We start from the raw sequence: 20,000 nt of genomic DNA, 5'->3' as shown, positions 1-20,000 counted from the left end.
CGCGTTAGTGACAGTGTCACCAGACTCGTAGTAACCTTGCGTTAGTGACGGTGTCACCAGACTCTTAGTAACCTCGTCAGTGACAGTGTCACCAGACTCTTAGTAACCTCGCGTTAGTGACAGTGTCACCAGACTCGTAGTAACCTCGCGTTAGTGACAGTGTCACCAGACTCGTAGTAACCTTGCGTTAGTGACGGTGTCACCAGACTCTTAGTAACCTCGTCAGTGACAGTGTCACCAGACTCGTAGTAACCTCGCGTTAGTGACAGTGTCACCAGACTCGTAGTAACCTCGCGTTAGTGACAGTGTCACCAGACTCGTAGTAACCTCGGAGGACAGTCTGGACTGTCTGGTAGGTAACCACGGAGCAAAGAGGCAGGTGGGGCGGGTCTTTACGCAACCCTATCAGGGTTTTGAATGATGCGGCCAAGGGGGTCTTCTTCTTTGGTTTGTCATGCTGGATACCGCCTCTAGTGGCGGCATGTAATCAGTTAAATGTTGGCTCTGATTGGTCACCCACAACTCTGGGGTGAGCGAAATTTAATTCAAACTTAGGAGTGCCAGACCAATCTCCACAGTGGATTTTCTTTTCCTGTGGGCTGTGGCAGATTGGTCTGGTTTCCAGACTAGTCGCCTACATTAGTGTCCTCCACTGTGTGTGTGTGTGTGTGTGTGTGTGTGTGTGTGTGTGTGTATGTGTATGTGTATGTGTGTGTGTGTGTGTGTGTGTGTGTGTGTGTGTGTGTGTGTGTGTGTGTGTTAGACCAGTTCAGTGTGTTGTTGTTGTACGCTGCAGTGGAGCGTGGACATACAGGATGTAGTAGCAACGGTGTCAATAACACAGGCTCTGGCATAATTTATGTATATGTGTGTGCACGTGCATGTGGGTCATGTGCACGTGCATGTGGGTCATGCCAGTAGCTGACCGGATAGCAGGCATTCACTGGCCTTTGGCCGACTAGAATTTCAATTGGCCAGTAAGTCTAGAAAAAATCACACCTGTGTGAACTGAGTGGTGCAAGGTCTTATATAGCCTGATCAGCTGTGGTCTGACGTAATGTCAGTGACCATAGTAACCATGCTCATTTTTTTGGGTCCCACGTACAGGTACACACACGTACAGGTACACACATACATAGACACAAACTTAGATACAGACAAAGCTGGTTGTTGGAGTGGTTTGCACCACTCAAAAAATATATAAATACATATATATTATAATAATATATATTTATTTATTTAATGTTATGATGAAATGAAGGGGCTGAAAGCAAAACCAACAGTCAACCAAAGGTATTGTTATCTCCATATTTTAACTTTTTCTGCTTTTCTTTCCGTAAATGAATGCCCTACTACTACATATTACAGCGTACGGCGTACATGTAATAAAGTAGCAGTTCCGCAAGTCTCGAATCGTGGTGCAAAGCAATGCGTTTTGAGCTTGTAGATCTGCGACTTTTGCTATTTTTGTATTTGAATTATGAAAGGTACAAGCTTTGAACATACAAGGTTTCCACCGGACAGAGACGACATGGAGCAGAGCCGAGACCATGCTCTTAGAGCCAGCGCAGGGTAAACCTGTATACACTGTCGAGGAACTGTCGATCAATCAGTAATTGATGAGGCAAGAGGAGTCAGAGACACTACTTCAAGGTGGTTGTACTTAAGGTTGGGATTCTTTAGGATTGTCCCTTTCCCTTTCGGTCCGATCCCTTGCTTAGATTGCTATAAAAATCACACCCGTGTGAAGTGAGGGGCGCTTTACCAAACCTTATCATCTTACATCATCGCGGACGGAATTGGGTATAGTCTGACATGCATATGCCGATTTGCTCAGTGACAGACAAAACAAACATTAAACTCTGTCCATTGTCAATGGCGTTTTTAATATTTCTCTAGACAAGACAAACATTAAACCTGTGTAGGAGGCTAGCACCCCTCAAAAAAAATCTATATGATTTTGGCCTTCATTATAATTTATGATAAACACGAATTAAAGAATTTCATGCGGATTACGGCAGTGGTTCTTAAAGTGAGGTTAAGGGACCCTCTGAGTTACTTGAGGGGGTTCCAAATGGACCCTTACAGGTCTGTAACTCTTGAGCGTGTCATTTGCATACAGTACTCTCTGTCTCTGAGTTCCTTGAAATTAAAACGTTTGAGAATCACCGGTACACAGGGAAGGATTACCCATCAGGCCTGTTGGGCCCAGGCCCAGGGGCCCCTGAGCTAGCATGTCGGTGGCCTGCAGGGGCCCATTGTCTCATGGTCAGCCTATGCCGGTACAGTAATTGCATATACACCAGCTCTGACAGCGTGATAAAACCGGTTCCAGAAACGGTTCCTCTGGTTACCTCTGGTTCTGAGTCCCACCCCTAGTTGTACTTTAAAGCTGCACTCTGTAACTTCCCTGCATGCTCTACCCCAGATATCGAACCCGGGTCTCCTGCCCGGCTGCTGACATGTTTACTATTGTTCTGCTATGGGTCTGCATGCTCAGAGTAGAAATGTAATGTTGCCTTGCAGGCAGTGCCGCTCTTAACGAGGTCAGATCAAAACCAGAAACAGGATCGTGTCAAAGGTCGCGTCAAAGCAGACACATGATCTAAATGTCTCAGTAGAAGAACAGGGGCCTCAGAACATACCTAGTTACAGCATACGCAGCGTACAGAAATAAACTGTTTTGTCATTATAGGAACAACTTACAAGCTGTACCCAAAACAATAGATACCAGGCCTGTGCCATGGCATCTTGGCCCTTATAATATTGTCTCTGTTGGGTGGAAAACTCATTATGTCCAAAAGTTTTACTCTTCGGGATTCAAATAAAAAAACTACAAAGGTAGCAGATCTGCAAGCTCACAACGTGTCACTTGGCGTCACATTTCGCGCTTGCAGATCTGCTATTGCTTTTGTGTGACGCTGTGGTACGTATGATCAAGTAGGACGTTACTTACTTTACAAAAACACACAAAAAAGTTAGAATACGGAGTTAAGAGGTTTCTGCCCGACAACAGCGATATGCAAAATGTCAGAACGTGATGATATCCATGTCCAAAGTGTCCCTCCGCAAAGAAAAAAGTTGTGGACATGTCACGGTCACCTGAACCTTCCTTGGCATCACCATTGATGCTGAAAAAGATGGTAAGCCTGAAACGTTAGAATCTGAATCTTATTCTTTATTGTCACATGTAAAACAGTGGGTGATTTCTTTGTTTCTGTGCAAGCTCCTTGCACAGCCAGGGGGAAAACAAACAAACGAGGTATCTTCTATATATTTTGAGATTTGTTCTGAGATCTGAGAACCCTTGTATAGGCAGACTGATCGGGTTTTGAGCTTGTCGATCTGCTATTTGTCTTTCAGTTCTACTGGACCTCTTCTCCCCTAGTCCCTCGCTAACATTTTGGCCGTTTACATTTAGTCTTAGTTTTAGTCATGATAGCTTAGTTTTTATTTTGTTTTCATCAGTGAAAAAAGGTAGTCGACAGACACTTTTCGTCATAGTTTCATAGTCGACCAAATCAACACTGGTGGTTAGTCATGCGTGTACAGAGAGTAGAGGAGAGGGCTCGTCGCGCATCCCTGGGGCGCTCCAGTGTCGAGGGTCAGGGGGTCAGATGTGATGATGTGAACCTGGCGTCAGTTTGACAGGAAGTCTAGTGTCCAGTCAGTCGCACATGCTTGGGTGTAGCTATAGGTCTCTGAGCGTTGTGTCAAGCGTCGCTGGGACTACGGTGCGGACTTGTCCTTCAGCTTCTGGTCATGTGCCAGAGGAGGGTGTGAAGAGCCGTAGCAATCATTGGTCTCGTCGTCGGTGGATCTGTTTTGACGGTATGCGACCTGCCACGGGTCCAGCGAGGCAGGTAGTATAGAGGATATGCGCATGCATAAAGTGAGTTTAATGTCATTTAATCAGATAGGACTTTTCTGTTTGGATGTATTGGTTGTCAAGACCAGAAAGTCTGGGAGAGGTTGAAAATGTCCACAAAAAATTATACGTAGTTTGCGGAGTAAGTTCAGTCAGGTATACTCGAGGGGTTAATTACATTACTATGTTGTGGGTGTATTCAGTGTTATACAAAACCCATATGTCATACACTGATATGGCAAACAGCTGACCAATTGGGCAAGGTATTTGAGCTCACATAAGTCTGTGTTCTTCCTGCGTTCCTTCTGCATATGCGTTCCTAGTTGTTGTTATGCACTGTTTGCTCCCACCGTCTCCCCAGCATCACCAGTGGGCTCTGCTATTAGTTCCTTCCCCATAGGAGTGTTATTGTATATCTATCTCCTGCTCAGTGTTTAATGATGGTTGTTTAATTGTGCCGAGTAGGGAGAAATATGTAGCCTAAGATTAAATATATCCACACTTCATTGAACATTTAGCTGTTCAACGTTGCAAATCTTATTTGCAACCTTGGCCGGACTAAAACAATGCCTAGCGGACACCCTTCCGGATGTGTCTGATTGTATGCATGTGTGCATGTGTTTTTTTGTGTGTTCAGGTGTAGAAGAGTGTGTGTGTGCGTGCGTGCGTGCGTGCGTGCGTGCATGCGTGCGTGCGTGCGTGAGAAAGACAGATTTACTGCCGGTCTCCTAATGAGCTAATTGTGTGCCTTCCGCTGTGAGCCTGAATGGTGTGATTTCCTCCTCGTGTCACTTTGCCCCCGATGAGCCCGTCATGAAGACCTCTCAACCTGCACTGCATGGCTTCCTCCTCGTGTCACTTTGCCCCTGATGAGCCCGTCATGAAGACCTCTCAACCTGCACTGCATGGCTTCCTCCTCGTGTCACTTTGCCCCCGATGAGCCCGTCATGAAGACCTCTCAACCTGCACTGCATGGCTTCCTCCTCGTGTCACTTTGCCCCCGATGAGCCCGTCATGAAGACCTCTCAACCTGCACTGCATGGCTTCCTCTATAGCAAGGACCTGTGGGTCCCAGAGGTTGATTGTTTTGGGAGGGGAGCTCCCCAGATGAAGTGACATTATCATGGCCCCCTCACGCATTATTAGAAGGACAATATCAGTCACTAGAACCACCAAGGACGGGTGTTTTCAATGAATCTATCATGGTTAATGAGGATTAGTTATTACAAACATGATTGAAAGTCAGATATCCCTTTAATGACCTACGAGGCATTGTGAGCTTCTGCTTTTTCACTATTATGTTTAAAGTTTTTATTCATGGGTTTTTGATTATTGTTTTTGTAGATCTGCATTCTTTTTTTTAAATAGCCCAAATATTAATTGTTTGTTCTTCTATTCATGGAGGTCCTTGACTTAAAAAAAAAAATAATAATAATAATTGAGAATCACTCAATTAGGTAACAAAAATGCAGTCCTGCTGTTACATAAGCATCAATCTCTTGTTCCTCCTTTGCTCTTGCAGTTCCCGGAGTGCGGCTTCTTCGGCATGTACGACAAGATCCTGCTGTTCCGCCACGACCTGAACTCTGACAACATCCTGCTGAGGCTCACCTCCGCCGACGACATCCATGAGGGAGACCTGGTGGAGGTCGTACTGTCCGGTACGTCGTTGTTGTGTGTGTCGGTCGGTCTTTAACTTTGATGGCAACATTTTATTTTAGTTTTAAGGTGTTTGTACACAGGTCTGAATTTCGGAGGACGAAAAGAAATCTACCTCACTTTGTCAATCACGTTTTATGTCAATCACGTTTGCCGCTGAATATTTCGCCCGTATAACGTTTTTTCTGTCCGGGATCGATTTTATCTGTTTTCCGCAGCTATTGGTGAGCTATAGCTGACGGCTAGTAATAGCCTACTACTTTCGGATCCACAAAACGCAGCGAAAAAACGCATCAGTGTGCAACCACCTTTAGTAATAAAATATAATTTAGCTTCAGTCATATTTCAGTCGTCTGAAACGTTTTAGTTTTATTCTAGTTTTAGTCGACTAAGTATCATAGGAATTTAGTCGACTAGATTTACAGGTGACTTTGTCGGCAAAAAATGTATTGTGGCGGCTGGTGGGTCTTGATGACATCGTAATGCTTGATTTTACACTTGGTTGCATGCTGAAATTAGCTGATCTACAAGCTTTCAATCCGCCCCTTAGAAATGCAGGTTCCACACAGAGATCCCAGACTAATATCTATGCAGTGATATTAGGCCTCTTTTAGACGGCGACCATCTCCAGATAAAACGGCAATGTCCCGTTGCGTTCTAATTTTTTATTGACCCTTTACACGAGAATGCACACTTTATGAAAACGCTATAATGTCACTAGGTGGCGGTAACGGGCTGCCAAATAGACCAGTCACCCACGTACAAGAAGAAGAACCAGGTAGCTCCCCCTTCACGCAACCCTATCGGGGTGACGCTTCCAGAACACAACGTGGTTGTGGACGTCGCTCGCTGTCTGCTTTCTACTAACGCATCCATCGAGGTGACAGACAGGCTGACAGGCAGCACAGAGCATGCAGGCAGAGCGCGCCACAGGATGGTTATATATTTTATAATACCTTAGGCTACATAAACGCTGCTGCGCCGCCTATCACAAGGCATTTTGTTTACATCATGGTTTTACATTCACCATCGCTGATGAGCAGCACTTTGTAGGCGAGGAGGGAGGCCATTTTATCATATATGGCTCTGCATCAATGTAATAAACATTGATGCCCACCTGCTGATCAGGAGCAATTAGGGGTTCAGAGTCTTGCTCAAGGAATCAAGGACACTTCGACACAAAATCAGGGGGAGCCCGGGATCGAACTGGCAACTATACCTCTGAGCCACTGCCGCCCCAGTCGTGGGGTGGAGTGCTTTGTCCAGCACTTCAGTAGCCAAAGTGTGGTAGAGGGGGTCAGGGAGTGTAGAACACCAGTGTGAGGAGGGGTCGGGGGGTCGGAGGGGTCAGCGAGTACATGTCATAAAACACCAGTGTGTTGAGGGCAGGTCATCCTAACAGCCACACTGCCGCCCACACAATAGCTCCTTTGTTTACACGTTTCCCCTGATAAACACCCGTCACACACCGTGTGTGTGTGTGTGTGCGTGTGCGTGTGCGTGTGTGTGTGTGTCTTTAATTACATTGCATTTGAACAATAACTTTGAAAGCATTTATGGGTGCAACAGTTATACCATCTTGTATTATCTTGTTTTTATTGCGAAACTACGTCACACCAATATTCCGCTGCTTGTACCTTTAGAATCTTGAGTGCAGCTTGTATTAGCTTTTTTAAGGACCCCTATAACCCCCGATAATGTACACTTGGAACCACATTTGGTTATCAGTGGTGAAGTAACTATATATATTGTATATGGGAAAACTTTAGTTATTGGTTACTTTTTAGATTTAGATTTTATATTACTAAACATATTACATACATTAACCGTTTGGCCACCAGCATTAATAAATTAATTTGCTGTAATTTGCCTAAACAGGCCTAAAGCTAAATGGTGTGTTCAAAAGACTAAGGCTAAATCAGAACTTGCTTTTAAAATTAACACTAAGACTTAGACTAAGAATAAAGACTATGGTTTTTAATAGTCGACTAAGACTATACTAAGACTAAACAATCAGATGAGTAATTAGGACTACAACTAAATGGTGTGTTTTCAAAACTAAATCAGACTTTTCTGTAAAAATGAACCCTGCGTTATGGGTGATTTATGCTTATCTATGTTTTTAGTTTGTTCTTAGTCCTACATTTGTGTCCCAGCAGTAGGGAAATTATACGTTCTCATCAGACATTCATATTTTGCTAAAGTGTAGGCTATATAAGCGGCGAAGCGCTGTATCTGGGTAATTGCGGGAGGATGCGGGAGGATGCGGGAATCGCGGCGGCCCGCTGGTTTTATCTTGACCGCCCGCGCCCACCCGCAGGTATTTTAATACCGCCCGCGCCGCCAACATTTACGTTGGGTCCCGTTGCAGCCCTCTACTTGCTAACATTGGATCCATGGGAGAACACTTCCTGGTTACTCACAAGGTTAATTAAATAAGGTTAAGAAGCGAAGACCGTACGGTGGACTCCATGTTGCTGCCTGGAAGGAAAGAAACATGCGCAATGGGCTATATGCAGCCAACACTTCCGTGTTCAGCTTCCTTGGTCTCAATTGCGCATGTTTCTTTCCTTCCAGGGAGCAACATGGAGTCCACCGTACGGTCTTCGCTTCCTAACCTTATTTAATTAACCTTGGTTAGTCAGAGGGCTGCTCTTCTTCTTTGGTTTTTCACGGATTTCTCTGGCACTGGTGCCACGTTCTGGCGTGTATATATATATATATATATATATATATATATATATATATCACTCATTCTTGAGATAAGGGACAACTTTTTTCAAATCAGATTTTTCTTTTTTTTTAAGAAACATTAAAATGAAATGGATGTATTTGTAGACACAGGTCTCAACTACCAATCTTGAGAAGGAAGAGGTTTTTCGCATAACATTTCTTTCTAAAATGGGAAATTTATGCTGAAGATCTGCCTTCAGAACTATCAGGTAGGATGTGCAGACACTGAAGGCATCAGTGTCGTTCTCTGTGACCCCAGAATGTCAACCAAGCCTTCACCTCAAGTCACCTGGGGCTGGGTGAGCAATCGTATCCTGTATCTAGCCTCACAACTAAATACAGACACTTGGCCAGACTGCCGCTACAATGGTTTGAAAGGGTCAACCCCCTCATCCTGATTGGGGAAGACCACCCCACCTAATCACACCAACCGAACAAGTGAGGTTGGGGCCTCCAGGTGGGCCAGCAGCCATCTGCACAAGACTGGGCTGCAGGAAAGCAATCTCCAGCCAAGACAATGTAAGTTGACTATAACAGAGCCCCAGAACACAGAGCTCATGAGAAGGACGGAGAAACACTGGCAGGAGGCCACCAAGATACAACGCCCCAGAGACCCAGAGTGTGCCACCGCTCACAGTAAGGAGATCAACTGCTGCAGCAACGATGTCATGAAAGGCAAGTATCCACCAAAAAAACCCTGAACCTACTGTAATCGGGGTGTCAAGAGACCAAGGTTTCTCCCCCACAGTTCCCTGCAGTGGCCAGTAAAGTCAAACTGTGCGTCTGTGCCTGAAAGGGACAAGTCAAAGGCCATGGTGATGATTTGATTGGCTGAGCACCCCATGGCGATGATTTGATTGGCTGAGCAATGTACGATATTGAGGATAAAAAGTGAGGACAGAAAATTGAGGACGCCACAAGTGACCGCTGAGAAGTGAGGACGTCAACTGTGATTGGCCAGAATGTGATGATGTATGACGATAAGAGCGCCCCTCACTTCACACAGGTGTGATTTTGTTGATGATGTCATAATGATGATGTCATATTGATGATGTCAGTCTTGGACAGTTTGGTTAGACAGACGATTAGTTTAACTTTGTCCAGGTTACCAAAGACGTTAAGACGGCTTTTGATCACTCTGTTTGTATTTCTCAATTTATTTCTGCATTTGTAAAAAAAAACAAAAAAAAAACAGAACTTTTAAAAAAACATGGCTTTTGATCAGTTTGGCTTAACCGAGATATTAAAAAAATATTTTGACCTTGATTTCACTTCGGTCGCTAGCCGCCGCTAGCATCCATGTCAGAAACAGCCAACATTTTAAATTCTCCGTTCACGTGCGCGTGCACGTGGACTTTATTGCATTTATGTCTCATAATGAAATAAACTGTGATATTCAGAGCCTTATAAGCCTTATTAATCGAGGTCTTACGGACAGTAAGAACAAACAAGTAGCTCACTATGGCTCGGAAATGGCCGACAATTACATCCGGTTCAAACGGTCAGCCAACAAGAGCTCAAGAGAGCTGCCCAATGTCGTACATTTCCTTGGCACTCCGCAGCTAGCGCCCCTAGTGGTAGGTGGCGTCTCCAAGGAGTTAATGTTTCGTGATGTGTTTATGCTGAACTATCGCTAGATGGCGCTGGCGATCTATGAGTTAAAACAGTTGCTCTCAAAGTGGGGTCTGGAGACCCCCAGGGGTCATTGAGGGAGTTCATGGTGGTCCCCAGCTAAATGAGTTAATATAGCATAACAATCAGTTTAACCACTTTGACACTATTTTATGTTTCAGATATCCAAAAACAGCAGATCTACAAGCTCACAGTTTGACAACCACTGCTTTCATTTCAGTTTATTTCATTTGGACGAATGCTATGCCGAAAGGTAGGCCGTTGAAGTAATAAATTGCACCAGAGTCAAAGGGTGCAAATGTGAACAGCTGCACAAATTGGGTTCCTTAAAGCGCCCATGGCAACAGTTTGTGTTGCGTGTGATTTAACACCGGAATATATAAGATGATGATGCGCTGTTGAAAATGACTGTAGACATAGAGAGAGAGAGACAGTGTTACAGACGGACAGTCAGACACACACACACAAACAAGGGTCTATGTTTTATTGGAGCGTCTCCAAAGCAGCAGGACCAACGCGAGCCCATCATGCTGCTGTAGCAGTGAGGAACGAACTTTATTCCTTTGGAGGCTACGGTGAAGGAGGGACCAACAACCACCTGGATCAGATTGACGTCTTTGTCTTCAACACAGTGTCTTTATTCTGGAAGAAGTTACCTCCAGTGACTACTGGAATAGGACGACGTCACCGACGACGTCACCGACGACGTCACCTTGAGGTTCCATACAGGCACTACGGCCACACAGCTGTTCTGATAGAAGATACAGTCTACATCTGGGGAGGCACCTGTAGAGGGGAGAACGACAATATGCTTTATGCATTTGATGTAGAGGCCCACGTGTGGTTGAAACCCAAAGTTACCGGGACCGTTCCAGAGGGGAGGAGGTACCACTCAGCATGTGTCTTGGGGAAGGTCATGATTATCTGTGGAGGATACAACCAGGTGACTGGATACACTTATGACATGAACAAGTTGGACACCACCTCAATGGTCTGGACTTTCATTGTCACCTGGGGCTGTCCACCACTCGCGCTCCGGTTGGATGGTTGGATGCACTCCGCAACCATCATTGGAACAAAGATGTTTGTATTTTGTGTGTGGTCCGAGGGTGTCAACAACAACATTATCAGAGTGTTTGACACAGAGGCCAACATTTGGCTGAGCACACCTTTTACACAGCTTCTTCCAGAGAATTGCTACGATCATTCAGCTTTTACCTACAATGGAGAGCTGTACATATTTGGTGGCCGTGGTTACCATACCAACCAGACCTTCAATGATCTGTGGAAATTCAGTCCAGAGACCTTCTCCTGGCAGAAGGTTGAGCCCAAGGGGAAGAGACCCGGTCCAATGCATGGAATGCGCTGTTGCATGGTGGGAGATCGTATCATCCTGTTTGGAAGATACAAAAGAGTGTGCATTGTGGACTTAAGTCCTCATTTGAAGACATTATGTAAGCTAGCAGTTACTCAGCATGGTCTGGATCAGTCTGAACTCCCACACAACATCAGGTGGGAACTGGCAGCCATGACCAAAACAACACACAACATCTACAAGCTCGAAAAAAAAGAAAAGAAAAGGGGGACTTGTTATCATTATTATTTGTTTGGGAAAACGTTTGGCTTGGTATGGTGTGGTATTTTTGTATTTTTGACTTTGTTAGGTATTTTCCTCTCCCTCTTGTGAAGATTTTGAGCAATGTACGTGAGTGTTTAAAATGTACTGTAATAAGACGCTTTGTGATGTCTGCCTGAAAATAATTCTTGTAATACATGTTGTATCAATTAAAAAATATATAGTAAGTAAGTAAGTCAATTTTATTTATATAGCACCTTTCACAGAGAGGAGTAAAGTGCTTTACATGCAATAAAATACAAGACAACGAAAACAAAGCAGATAAAAAATGTGCTGTACAATTCATCTCAAATAAATGACAATACAAGCATGAAGAGTAAATAAGTAAAGGAAAAAAATCAGAAAATTCAGGTTGAACCATTCACAAATGCTTGATTAAAGAGGAAAGTTTTTAAAAATGTCCACAGAGGGGATAAGTCTCAGGGCTAGTGGAAGAGCATTCCAAAGTCTGGCCGCTACAGCCTGAAATGCTTTGTCACCTTTGTTTTTTAATTTGGTGGAGGGTGGGGGTGGGGCTAACAGACCCTGTTCTGCAGACCTAAGGGCCCTTCTGGGCACATAACGTGGCACAAGTTCAGCCAGGTAATCCGGGGCCTGACCATGCATAGCTCTAAAAGTGAGCACCAGTACCTTAAACTGGACCCTGAAATTCACAGGAAGCCAGTGCAGGGAGGCCAGGATTGGAGTGATGCGAGACCGTCTGCTGGTTCTGGTTAGAAGTCTGGCTGCAGAGTTTTGGAACAGTTGGAGGAGGTCCATGGAGGATTTATTTAGACAGGTGAAAAGAGAGTTGCAATAGTCCAGGCGTGATGATACAAATGCCTGGATTATGAGTTCCAGTTCCGAGTATGAGACTATATATATATATATATATATATATATATGATATTAGAGATCAGCGGATGAGCGTTTTTGTCACCCGAATCCGTGTGTGCATAATTATAATCCACCCGTTATCCGACCACAATTATTAACTAGAAAAAGTGCCCCTCGGGGCACAGGTCTCCACCAGGGCAGGTCAGGTTGTGGCCTCCTGGTGGCGTTATAATAGGCCAATGTGAAAAGGGTGCCATTTCTTCATACGCCTTTGATGGCAATTGGATGATTTGAGGCATTTTGTTCCAAAAATGTGTTTTGCAAAAATCAACCTGTTGGTGGTGCTATAATAGGCCAATGTGAAAAGGGTGGGATATATTCCTCAGCCTAGTAAGAAAATGTGTGAAAGATTTCACGTAAATTGCATGCTGCGTTCATGATTTGAGGCTTTTGTTCAAAACGGGGCAATCTTGCAAACTGTGAAAGCCAATTATAGCCAATTAGGATGGAATATGAAATATCGGACAGATCCGACTTGAGCCCATGACCATAGAGATACTGTGTAACGATTGGTGAGATTTTTGGACAGAATCTGGAGGAGTAATATCAAAAAATGTGTTTTACAAAAGTCGGCCTCCTGGTGGCGCTATAAAAGGCAGATGCGGAAAATGCAGGTCAAAGGTTTATCCTTGGCCTCTAGGGAGTGTGCATGGAACGTTTCACGCAGATCGGTGCAGTTTTAAGTAAAAAATCACACCCGTGTGAACTGAGTGGTGTAAGGTTTTATATAGCATGATCAGCTGTGGTCTGACGTAATGTCTAAGGTATTATATAAGGTAAGGTATTATTTAGCCTCACACCCGGATGTGATTTCACAACTGGCTGTTTTTGTGCAGAAAAAATGACCATGGTTGCTACGGTCATCCAGTTCACCCGGGTGTGATTTAATTACGTCAGAAATTATTTTGAACATAGCAACCATGCTCATTTTTTTCTGCACACAAAAGCCGGTTGTAGGAGTGGTTTACACCACTCAAAAATGTGAAAAGCTGCCTCATGGTGGCGCTATAACAGGCCGTTCTGGAAAATGTGGGGCAGAGGTTCATTGTTGGCATCCAGGGAGTGTGTGTGCAAAGTTTGGCATCGACCAGGTTAACGGTGCCGGAGATTAGCTGTTCACAGACGGACGGACGGAAGGACGGACACACACACGGATGGAGTGCAAAACATACTCTCTCCCCATGCCTTCGGCCTGGTGGAGACAATTAATCCAATTTATTAATCCGCACCACCCGCAATCCGCTGCACAGGGAAGCGTATACAGTATAGCCAATCTACAAGCTCACAACGCGTCGTAGCGACGCGTTGTGAGCTTGTAGATCGGCTATTTATATAGTACTTGTACAAACAATGTCACTCACCACTTTCTCGACAGTTCACCAGCGTTACGTAGTGGTTGTATATTTCCATTTCCATGGTAACATGCCGTCCGTAAGTTCTCACATTGCAACGTATTTTCATACTGCATATCCAGCGGTCATCGGCAGGGTAAAGAAGTCACTAGCTGCCTGTTAGCAATTTTAGCGTAGCTGCCTGTAGCAGACCCTGAGCAGACCACATTCTTGTTGTTTTGCAAGGAGGACCCAACTTCATAGGTGGCTAATTTGTGCCAGATCATGGAAAATTATGTAATTAAAATACTACTAACGCACACACGCCGAGATTTTGTGCGTTTTAAAAACGGCCAATGCAAAATAATAGGCGAGTGTGCTCCGGTGCGGTATTTCCGAACGCGCCCATCTCATCGCTACAACGCGCGCACGCATGTCCAAGAGGAAAACAATCTAAACATTATATACTAACGTCAGCATCGGGCAGATTAACCCACACAAGCGTTATTAGTTGAGTTTTCTTATTGAAGTGCCTCTGAATTGTAACGGTGTGTTTATGTCAGTCAGCGATGCGATCCGTTGTTATTCAGCCACCACCAGCACCATATAGCTAGGCGGGAAATTGATGTGATAGTTCAGTTGGTGATGAAAGCAAGAAATTTGGCACAGATGACCTTCATATGACCCTAATTAATAATCAACCTCGGACCACGCAGAATTTCACCATTTTTCAAGATGGCCGCCAGTTTGCAATTGGACCTATACGTTTTGGACTATATCACTTTGCTAGGGCTGTAAATCTTTGATTTCACCATCATTTTGATATAAGAGAAGATCAAAATAACTTTAGGTTTCAATATGGCGCCCAGGCGGTGGCGTAACCGTCTGGGCACCCGACTGGTAATCCAGTCGCAGTGTGCCACGGGTTCGACTCCCGAGCCCGACACGGCCTTTACTGCATGTCTTCCCCCATCTCTCTCCCGTTTCCTGTCAGCCTACTGTCTGTCCCTTCAAAAACCAATAAAAGGTGTAAGCCGCAAAAAAAAATATCTTTAAAAAAAGGTTTCAATATAGCGGCATGTTTTCCAATATGGCTGCCAATAAACTGCATAAATGTACATCTGCTCATGGTTAATGCACAGTTGGTGATAGAAACATGACATTTGGCACAGATCACCTTCATGACACCCTAATTCATAATCAACCTTGGGCCATGCAGAATTCCTAAATTTGTCAAGATGGCCGCCAGTTTTAAAAATGGCTGCAACTGGACCTATATTTTGGACTATAGCACTTTGCTGAGGCTGAATCTTTGATTTCCACCTAAGGGAATATGTCCTGGAGGTATTTCTACCAAGTAAGATACAAAATAACATTAAGTTCCAATATGGTGGCATGTTTTCCAATATGGCTGCCGATAAATTGCATAACTGTACATCTGTTCATGGTTAATCCACAGTTGGTGATACAAGTGTGACATTTGGCACAGATTACCTTTATACCACCCTAATTGGTAATCAACCTCGGGCCACGCATAATTCCTCCATTTTACAAGATGGTCGCCAGTTTTTGCCAGTTGAAATGGCTTCAACTGGGCCTACGTTTTTGACTATATCCTTTTGCAGGGGCAGTATTTTTTAATTTCCCCCTCATTTTGATATAAGAGAACATGTTCTGGAGGCATTTCTACCAAGTAAGATCAGAAATAACATTAGGTTCCAATATGGCGTCATGTTTTCCAGTATTGCTGCCGATAAATGATTATGGTTAATCCACATGATCTTATAACATGAGCTCCAACACCACATGTGCTTAAATAATAATTGTATTAATAATTACCATACACAGGATCCATTTAGGTTTTCAATGACCTAGGTTCAAATAGCGTGGCATATTTTGAAATATGGTCACCATCACCATACACAAACTTAGATCCGATAAAGCTTGGTGAAGGTTTTTGGCACATCTTTGCAGCTTGGTATGCAGTTATGGCTTTGTGCAGATTCTTAGTTTTGTCTGTCTTGTTACAGGTCATTCAAAAGCTACCAAATCACTAATCACCAAATGTGGCAGATGTTACTTTTAAGGCTGCTGCGAGTGAATTTAGCCGAAGATACTTTACACTTCTCTTCTGATATTAACTTCCTTTTTCTTTCCAATGTTGATGTTTTTAACTGTTACCATGAGTCTTGGTATGTAGCTTTGTTCAAGTGTCAACTGAATTCCATCATCAAGTTGCCTGGGGTCAAAAATAATTGGCATGCAATTAATTTTGTAAAAACAACTTTGTTAGTTCAATCACTGTGTTTTGTTATGGCCGCGTTGCGTCGTGTGAGGGCTTCGGAGGCAGCCAATCATGACTAGGTTGCTACTACGCGATTTGCTACACAAGTCTCATATAGCTTAAGCGGCATTTCAGAGTATGTGGTCAGACTGGGAGTCTGACCACATACATTGGCTTTAATAGGGGCAGTCAATCATGACTAGGTCACTAAAATAAAATGAGCTGTTGTATGCCAGGTTTCCACCTGGCAAAAAATACACTACAATAATTATGGGATACAACTGGGCTGGGCTCAGTAACATCACTATCCTACCCCCAGTCTGATCATTCATCCAATGCTATGAATTTCCTATATGATCTGTACACCTTCCGAAAGACTAAAGCCCTGTCTTCCTTGGCTCGGCTCTCCCGCGCTGGCACATCATGTCAATTCAGGTGCGGCTGTTTAACTTTAATTTGGGGCAAGCTAAACAGCATTTAGGAAACTAGAAAATGTATTAGCATTGAACCCCATGCTGAGTATCACAGCTATAGTGTCAACCGGTGTACCCTGGTACTGCAATAACACAATAAAAACTTGTCAATTGGGCTTTTGGGAAAAATTGAGGAATTCTGCATGGCACGAGGTTGATTACCAATTAGGGTGGTATAAAGGTGATCTGTGCCATATTTCATGCTTGTATCCGGTCTGTGTATTATCCATGAGCAGATGTACATTCATGCAATTTATCGGCAGCCATATTGGAAAACATGTCACCATATTGGAACCTAAGGTTATTTCTGATCTTACTTTGTAGAAATACCCCCAGAACATATTCTCTTATATCAAAATGAGGGGGAAATAAAAAAATATTACAGTCTCAGCAAAAGGATATAGTCCAAAACATAGGCCCAGTTGAAGCCATTTCAACTGGTGAAACCTGGTGGCCATCTTGAAAAATTGAGGAATTATGCATGGCCCGAGTTTGATTACCAATTAGGGTGGTATAAAGGTCTGTGCCAAATGTCATGCTTGTATCACCAACTGTGGATTAACCATGAGCCATGCATCATGAGTAGTACAGTTATGCAATTTATCGGCAGCCATATTGGAAAACATGCCACCATATTGGAACTTAATGTAATTTTGTTATCTTACCTGGTAGAAATACCTCCAGAACATATTCTCTTATATCAAAATTAGGGGGAAATCAAAGATTCAGCCCCAGCAAAGTGATATTATCCAAAACGTAGGTCCAGTTGCAGCGATTTTGAAAACTGGCGGCCATCTTGAAAAATGTAGGAATTCTGCATTGCCCAAGGTTGATTATGAATTAGGGTGTCATAAAGGTGATCTGTGCCAAATTTCATGTTTGTATCACCAACTGTGCATTAACCATAAGCAGATGTACATTTATACAGTTTATTGGCAGCCATATTGGAAAACATGGCGCCATATTGGAACCTAATGTTACTTTTTATATCGTACTTGGTATAAATACCTCCAGAACATATTCTCTTATATCAAATTGAGGGGAAATAAAATATTTACAGCCCCAGCAAAGTCATATAGTCCAAAAACGTATGTACAGTTGCAGCCATTTTTAAAACTGGCGGGCCACCTTGAAAAAATTGGAATTCTGCGTGGCCCGAGGTTGATTATCGATTAGGGTCATATGAAGGTCATCTGTGCCAAATTTCATGCTTTCATCACCAACTGAACTATCATGTATTGAAAACAGCTATTTCCCGCCTAGCTAATACGCACGGACTGGAGAGAGGCGAAGTGTTTCTCTCCCTTCGGCTCATGTAGCCCTCATTGTAACTACAAATATTGTTCCCGAAGAAACAATGTGGGGTCACTGCAATCCGCAATCCAAAAGATTGGAGCCCTACTATAATGCAGTCAAGGCAGAATTCTAGTAATATATAGTGTAAGCCATACCTAGAGACCTGGCTGTCTAGTGTTATCAGCAAAGCATGATGGTCTCTGGCTGTGTAGTATTAACTGTACAGAGAGGGATATGATTAGGGGAATTAAACTCTGAGGTTATTAGGGGTCAAAATCATATTGCCACGTTTTGTGAAGACAGACTGCACGGTTAAGCCAGAACTGCAATTAGTGGCGAAGAAGAAGAAAAATTATACAAATACAAGGGACCATAGGCCCTTATAAGAATGGTTTAGGACATACAAGGTTTCCACTCGACAGTAGGGATGGAGCTCAAAAACTGCGTCCATTACAAACCCGGTTCTGAATCTATTGAGACCCGAGTATCAATAAGCTTTGGGCTTGTCGAGCCTGTTATCAGGCATGGCCCATGTCTAAACGATCAAAACAAGAGGAGATCAAGAAATAAATCTAATCACCCACGCTGGCACAAACATAGAGAGAGGAGAGACAGAGAGAGAGAGAGAGAGAGAGAGAGAGAGAGGGGAGAGATAGAGAGAGGAGATACAGAGAGATAGAGAGAGAGAGAGAGGAGATACAGAGAGATAGAGAGAGGAGATAGAGAGAGAGAGAGAGAGAGAGGAGATACAGAGAGATAGAGAGAGGAGATAGAGAGAGAGAGAGAACACAAAACCACACACAGCAGAAGTCAGACCTCTAGTCTAACCTCTTCCTCCTTCTGCAGAGAGCTACTCACACCACACTACTATTACTAATTCTGTCGCTGTCGACTCTTCGGGCAGAAACCTCTTATCTCCATTAATTATTTTAACTTTTGGTGCGGGTTGTTTTTCTTTTCATCATACTAGACTACAGTGTCACACAAAAGCATCACCAGTAGCAGATCCACAAGCTCGGAGGGAGAACATTTTTTTTTGAGCTTGTGGATCTGCTACTTTTGAATTTGAACAGTTTTGGATATACAGTATAAGACGATTTACTTTATCTCATGTTGCAGACTGTAATACATGTGCTTCTCAAAATTGTAAATGTCAAGGACCCCCAAATTAATATTGTTGCTGTCGGGTGGAAACCTCGTATGTCCAAAACCTTTACTTGTAATCGCATCACATGGCTACTTTTGTGCGATACACCGAAATAGGTCATTCATCTACAAAAGAAAATATGGAGATACAATGTTTCTGCCTGACAGCAACGATATGCATTTGACCACAGACCACCTGAAACAGTTTAGTGCCAAGGACCCCATAAGAGAAGATTTATGTCATTAAAATGCTTTTAAATCATTCCACCCACGACTCTCACATAGGCAGTAGGTGCGTTTCCATAAAGCCTTTTTTTTGCGCATTAAGGTTCTTTCGCAAAATCTCCTGGATGGAAACACCTCAAAATGCGCATAAGTCTGCATTTTTCGCAAAAACACTTTTTCGCTAGAAGGTGGCGGATTTGGGGCTATATCGAAAAAGTGAAATGCGCAAATGGGTTATGGAAACACTTGCGGAAAATATTTCTAATTAGAAAGCATTGAACTCGCATTATATCGCTTTTAACAGTTGGAAAATAAAAAAACACACGCGATGGTGAGTATAGTGGACTTGTGGAGTGATCGAACGGGAGGGTGGGTGGGATGTGGATACATAAATTATTAAATTTACACACTCGAGTCTCGAAGCCTCTGTCTGCAGGCTGAGGCTCTTTTGCTCTCCCCGGTGAGGGCGTTCGCCGCTGATCATGAAGTTAGATCGGTGATATTTCTCCTAAACAGCTCGGAACGAAACGGACGAGAGGAGACTAGTCAAAATGGAAATGTACTGTCAAGTCGCAGGGCAGGGGTCCCGATCGTCCCTGTACTTTGAAAACGAAACTATACCAGCCCCTGTCTAGACAAAAGCACACGCCTATTTATTTAACAGACAGCCTGTTTGAAAGACAGCCTGTCCCAGTGGCCCATCTGGACAGCGGACTTCATGCAGACCAACTTGAATAGCCTAAAAGAACGTCAAATGCACCGTGGTGAAGAACAAATCAGAGAAGTGTGTGTGTGTGTGTGTGTGTGTGTGTGTGTGACATGATCAAATAATCGTGTAAGA

At 43.6% G+C, this 20,000-nt stretch overlaps 1 protein-coding gene across 1 annotated transcript in view; it reads left to right on the top strand.

The window, feature by feature from the left end:
• The window catches only part of LOC306941238 (serine/threonine-protein kinase D3-like), a 72,764-nt gene that overhangs the window by 20,945 nt on the left and 31,819 nt on the right, over positions 1–20,000 (top strand). The window contains exon 2 of the mRNA XM_079526579.1: positions 5,391–5,529. Within this exon, the coding sequence (XP_079382705.1) occupies positions 5,391–5,529 (139 nt within the window). The remainder of the gene's footprint in view (positions 1–5,390; positions 5,530–20,000) is intronic.

Source organism: Electrona antarctica (genome assembly GCF_951216825.1).
Source record: "Electrona antarctica genome assembly, chromosome: 17".
Classification (NCBI taxonomy): domain Eukaryota; kingdom Metazoa; phylum Chordata; class Actinopteri; order Myctophiformes; family Myctophidae; genus Electrona; species Electrona antarctica.
Note: the sequence above shows the minus strand (reverse complement) of the source record. Positions and strands in the feature narration are given on the sequence as shown.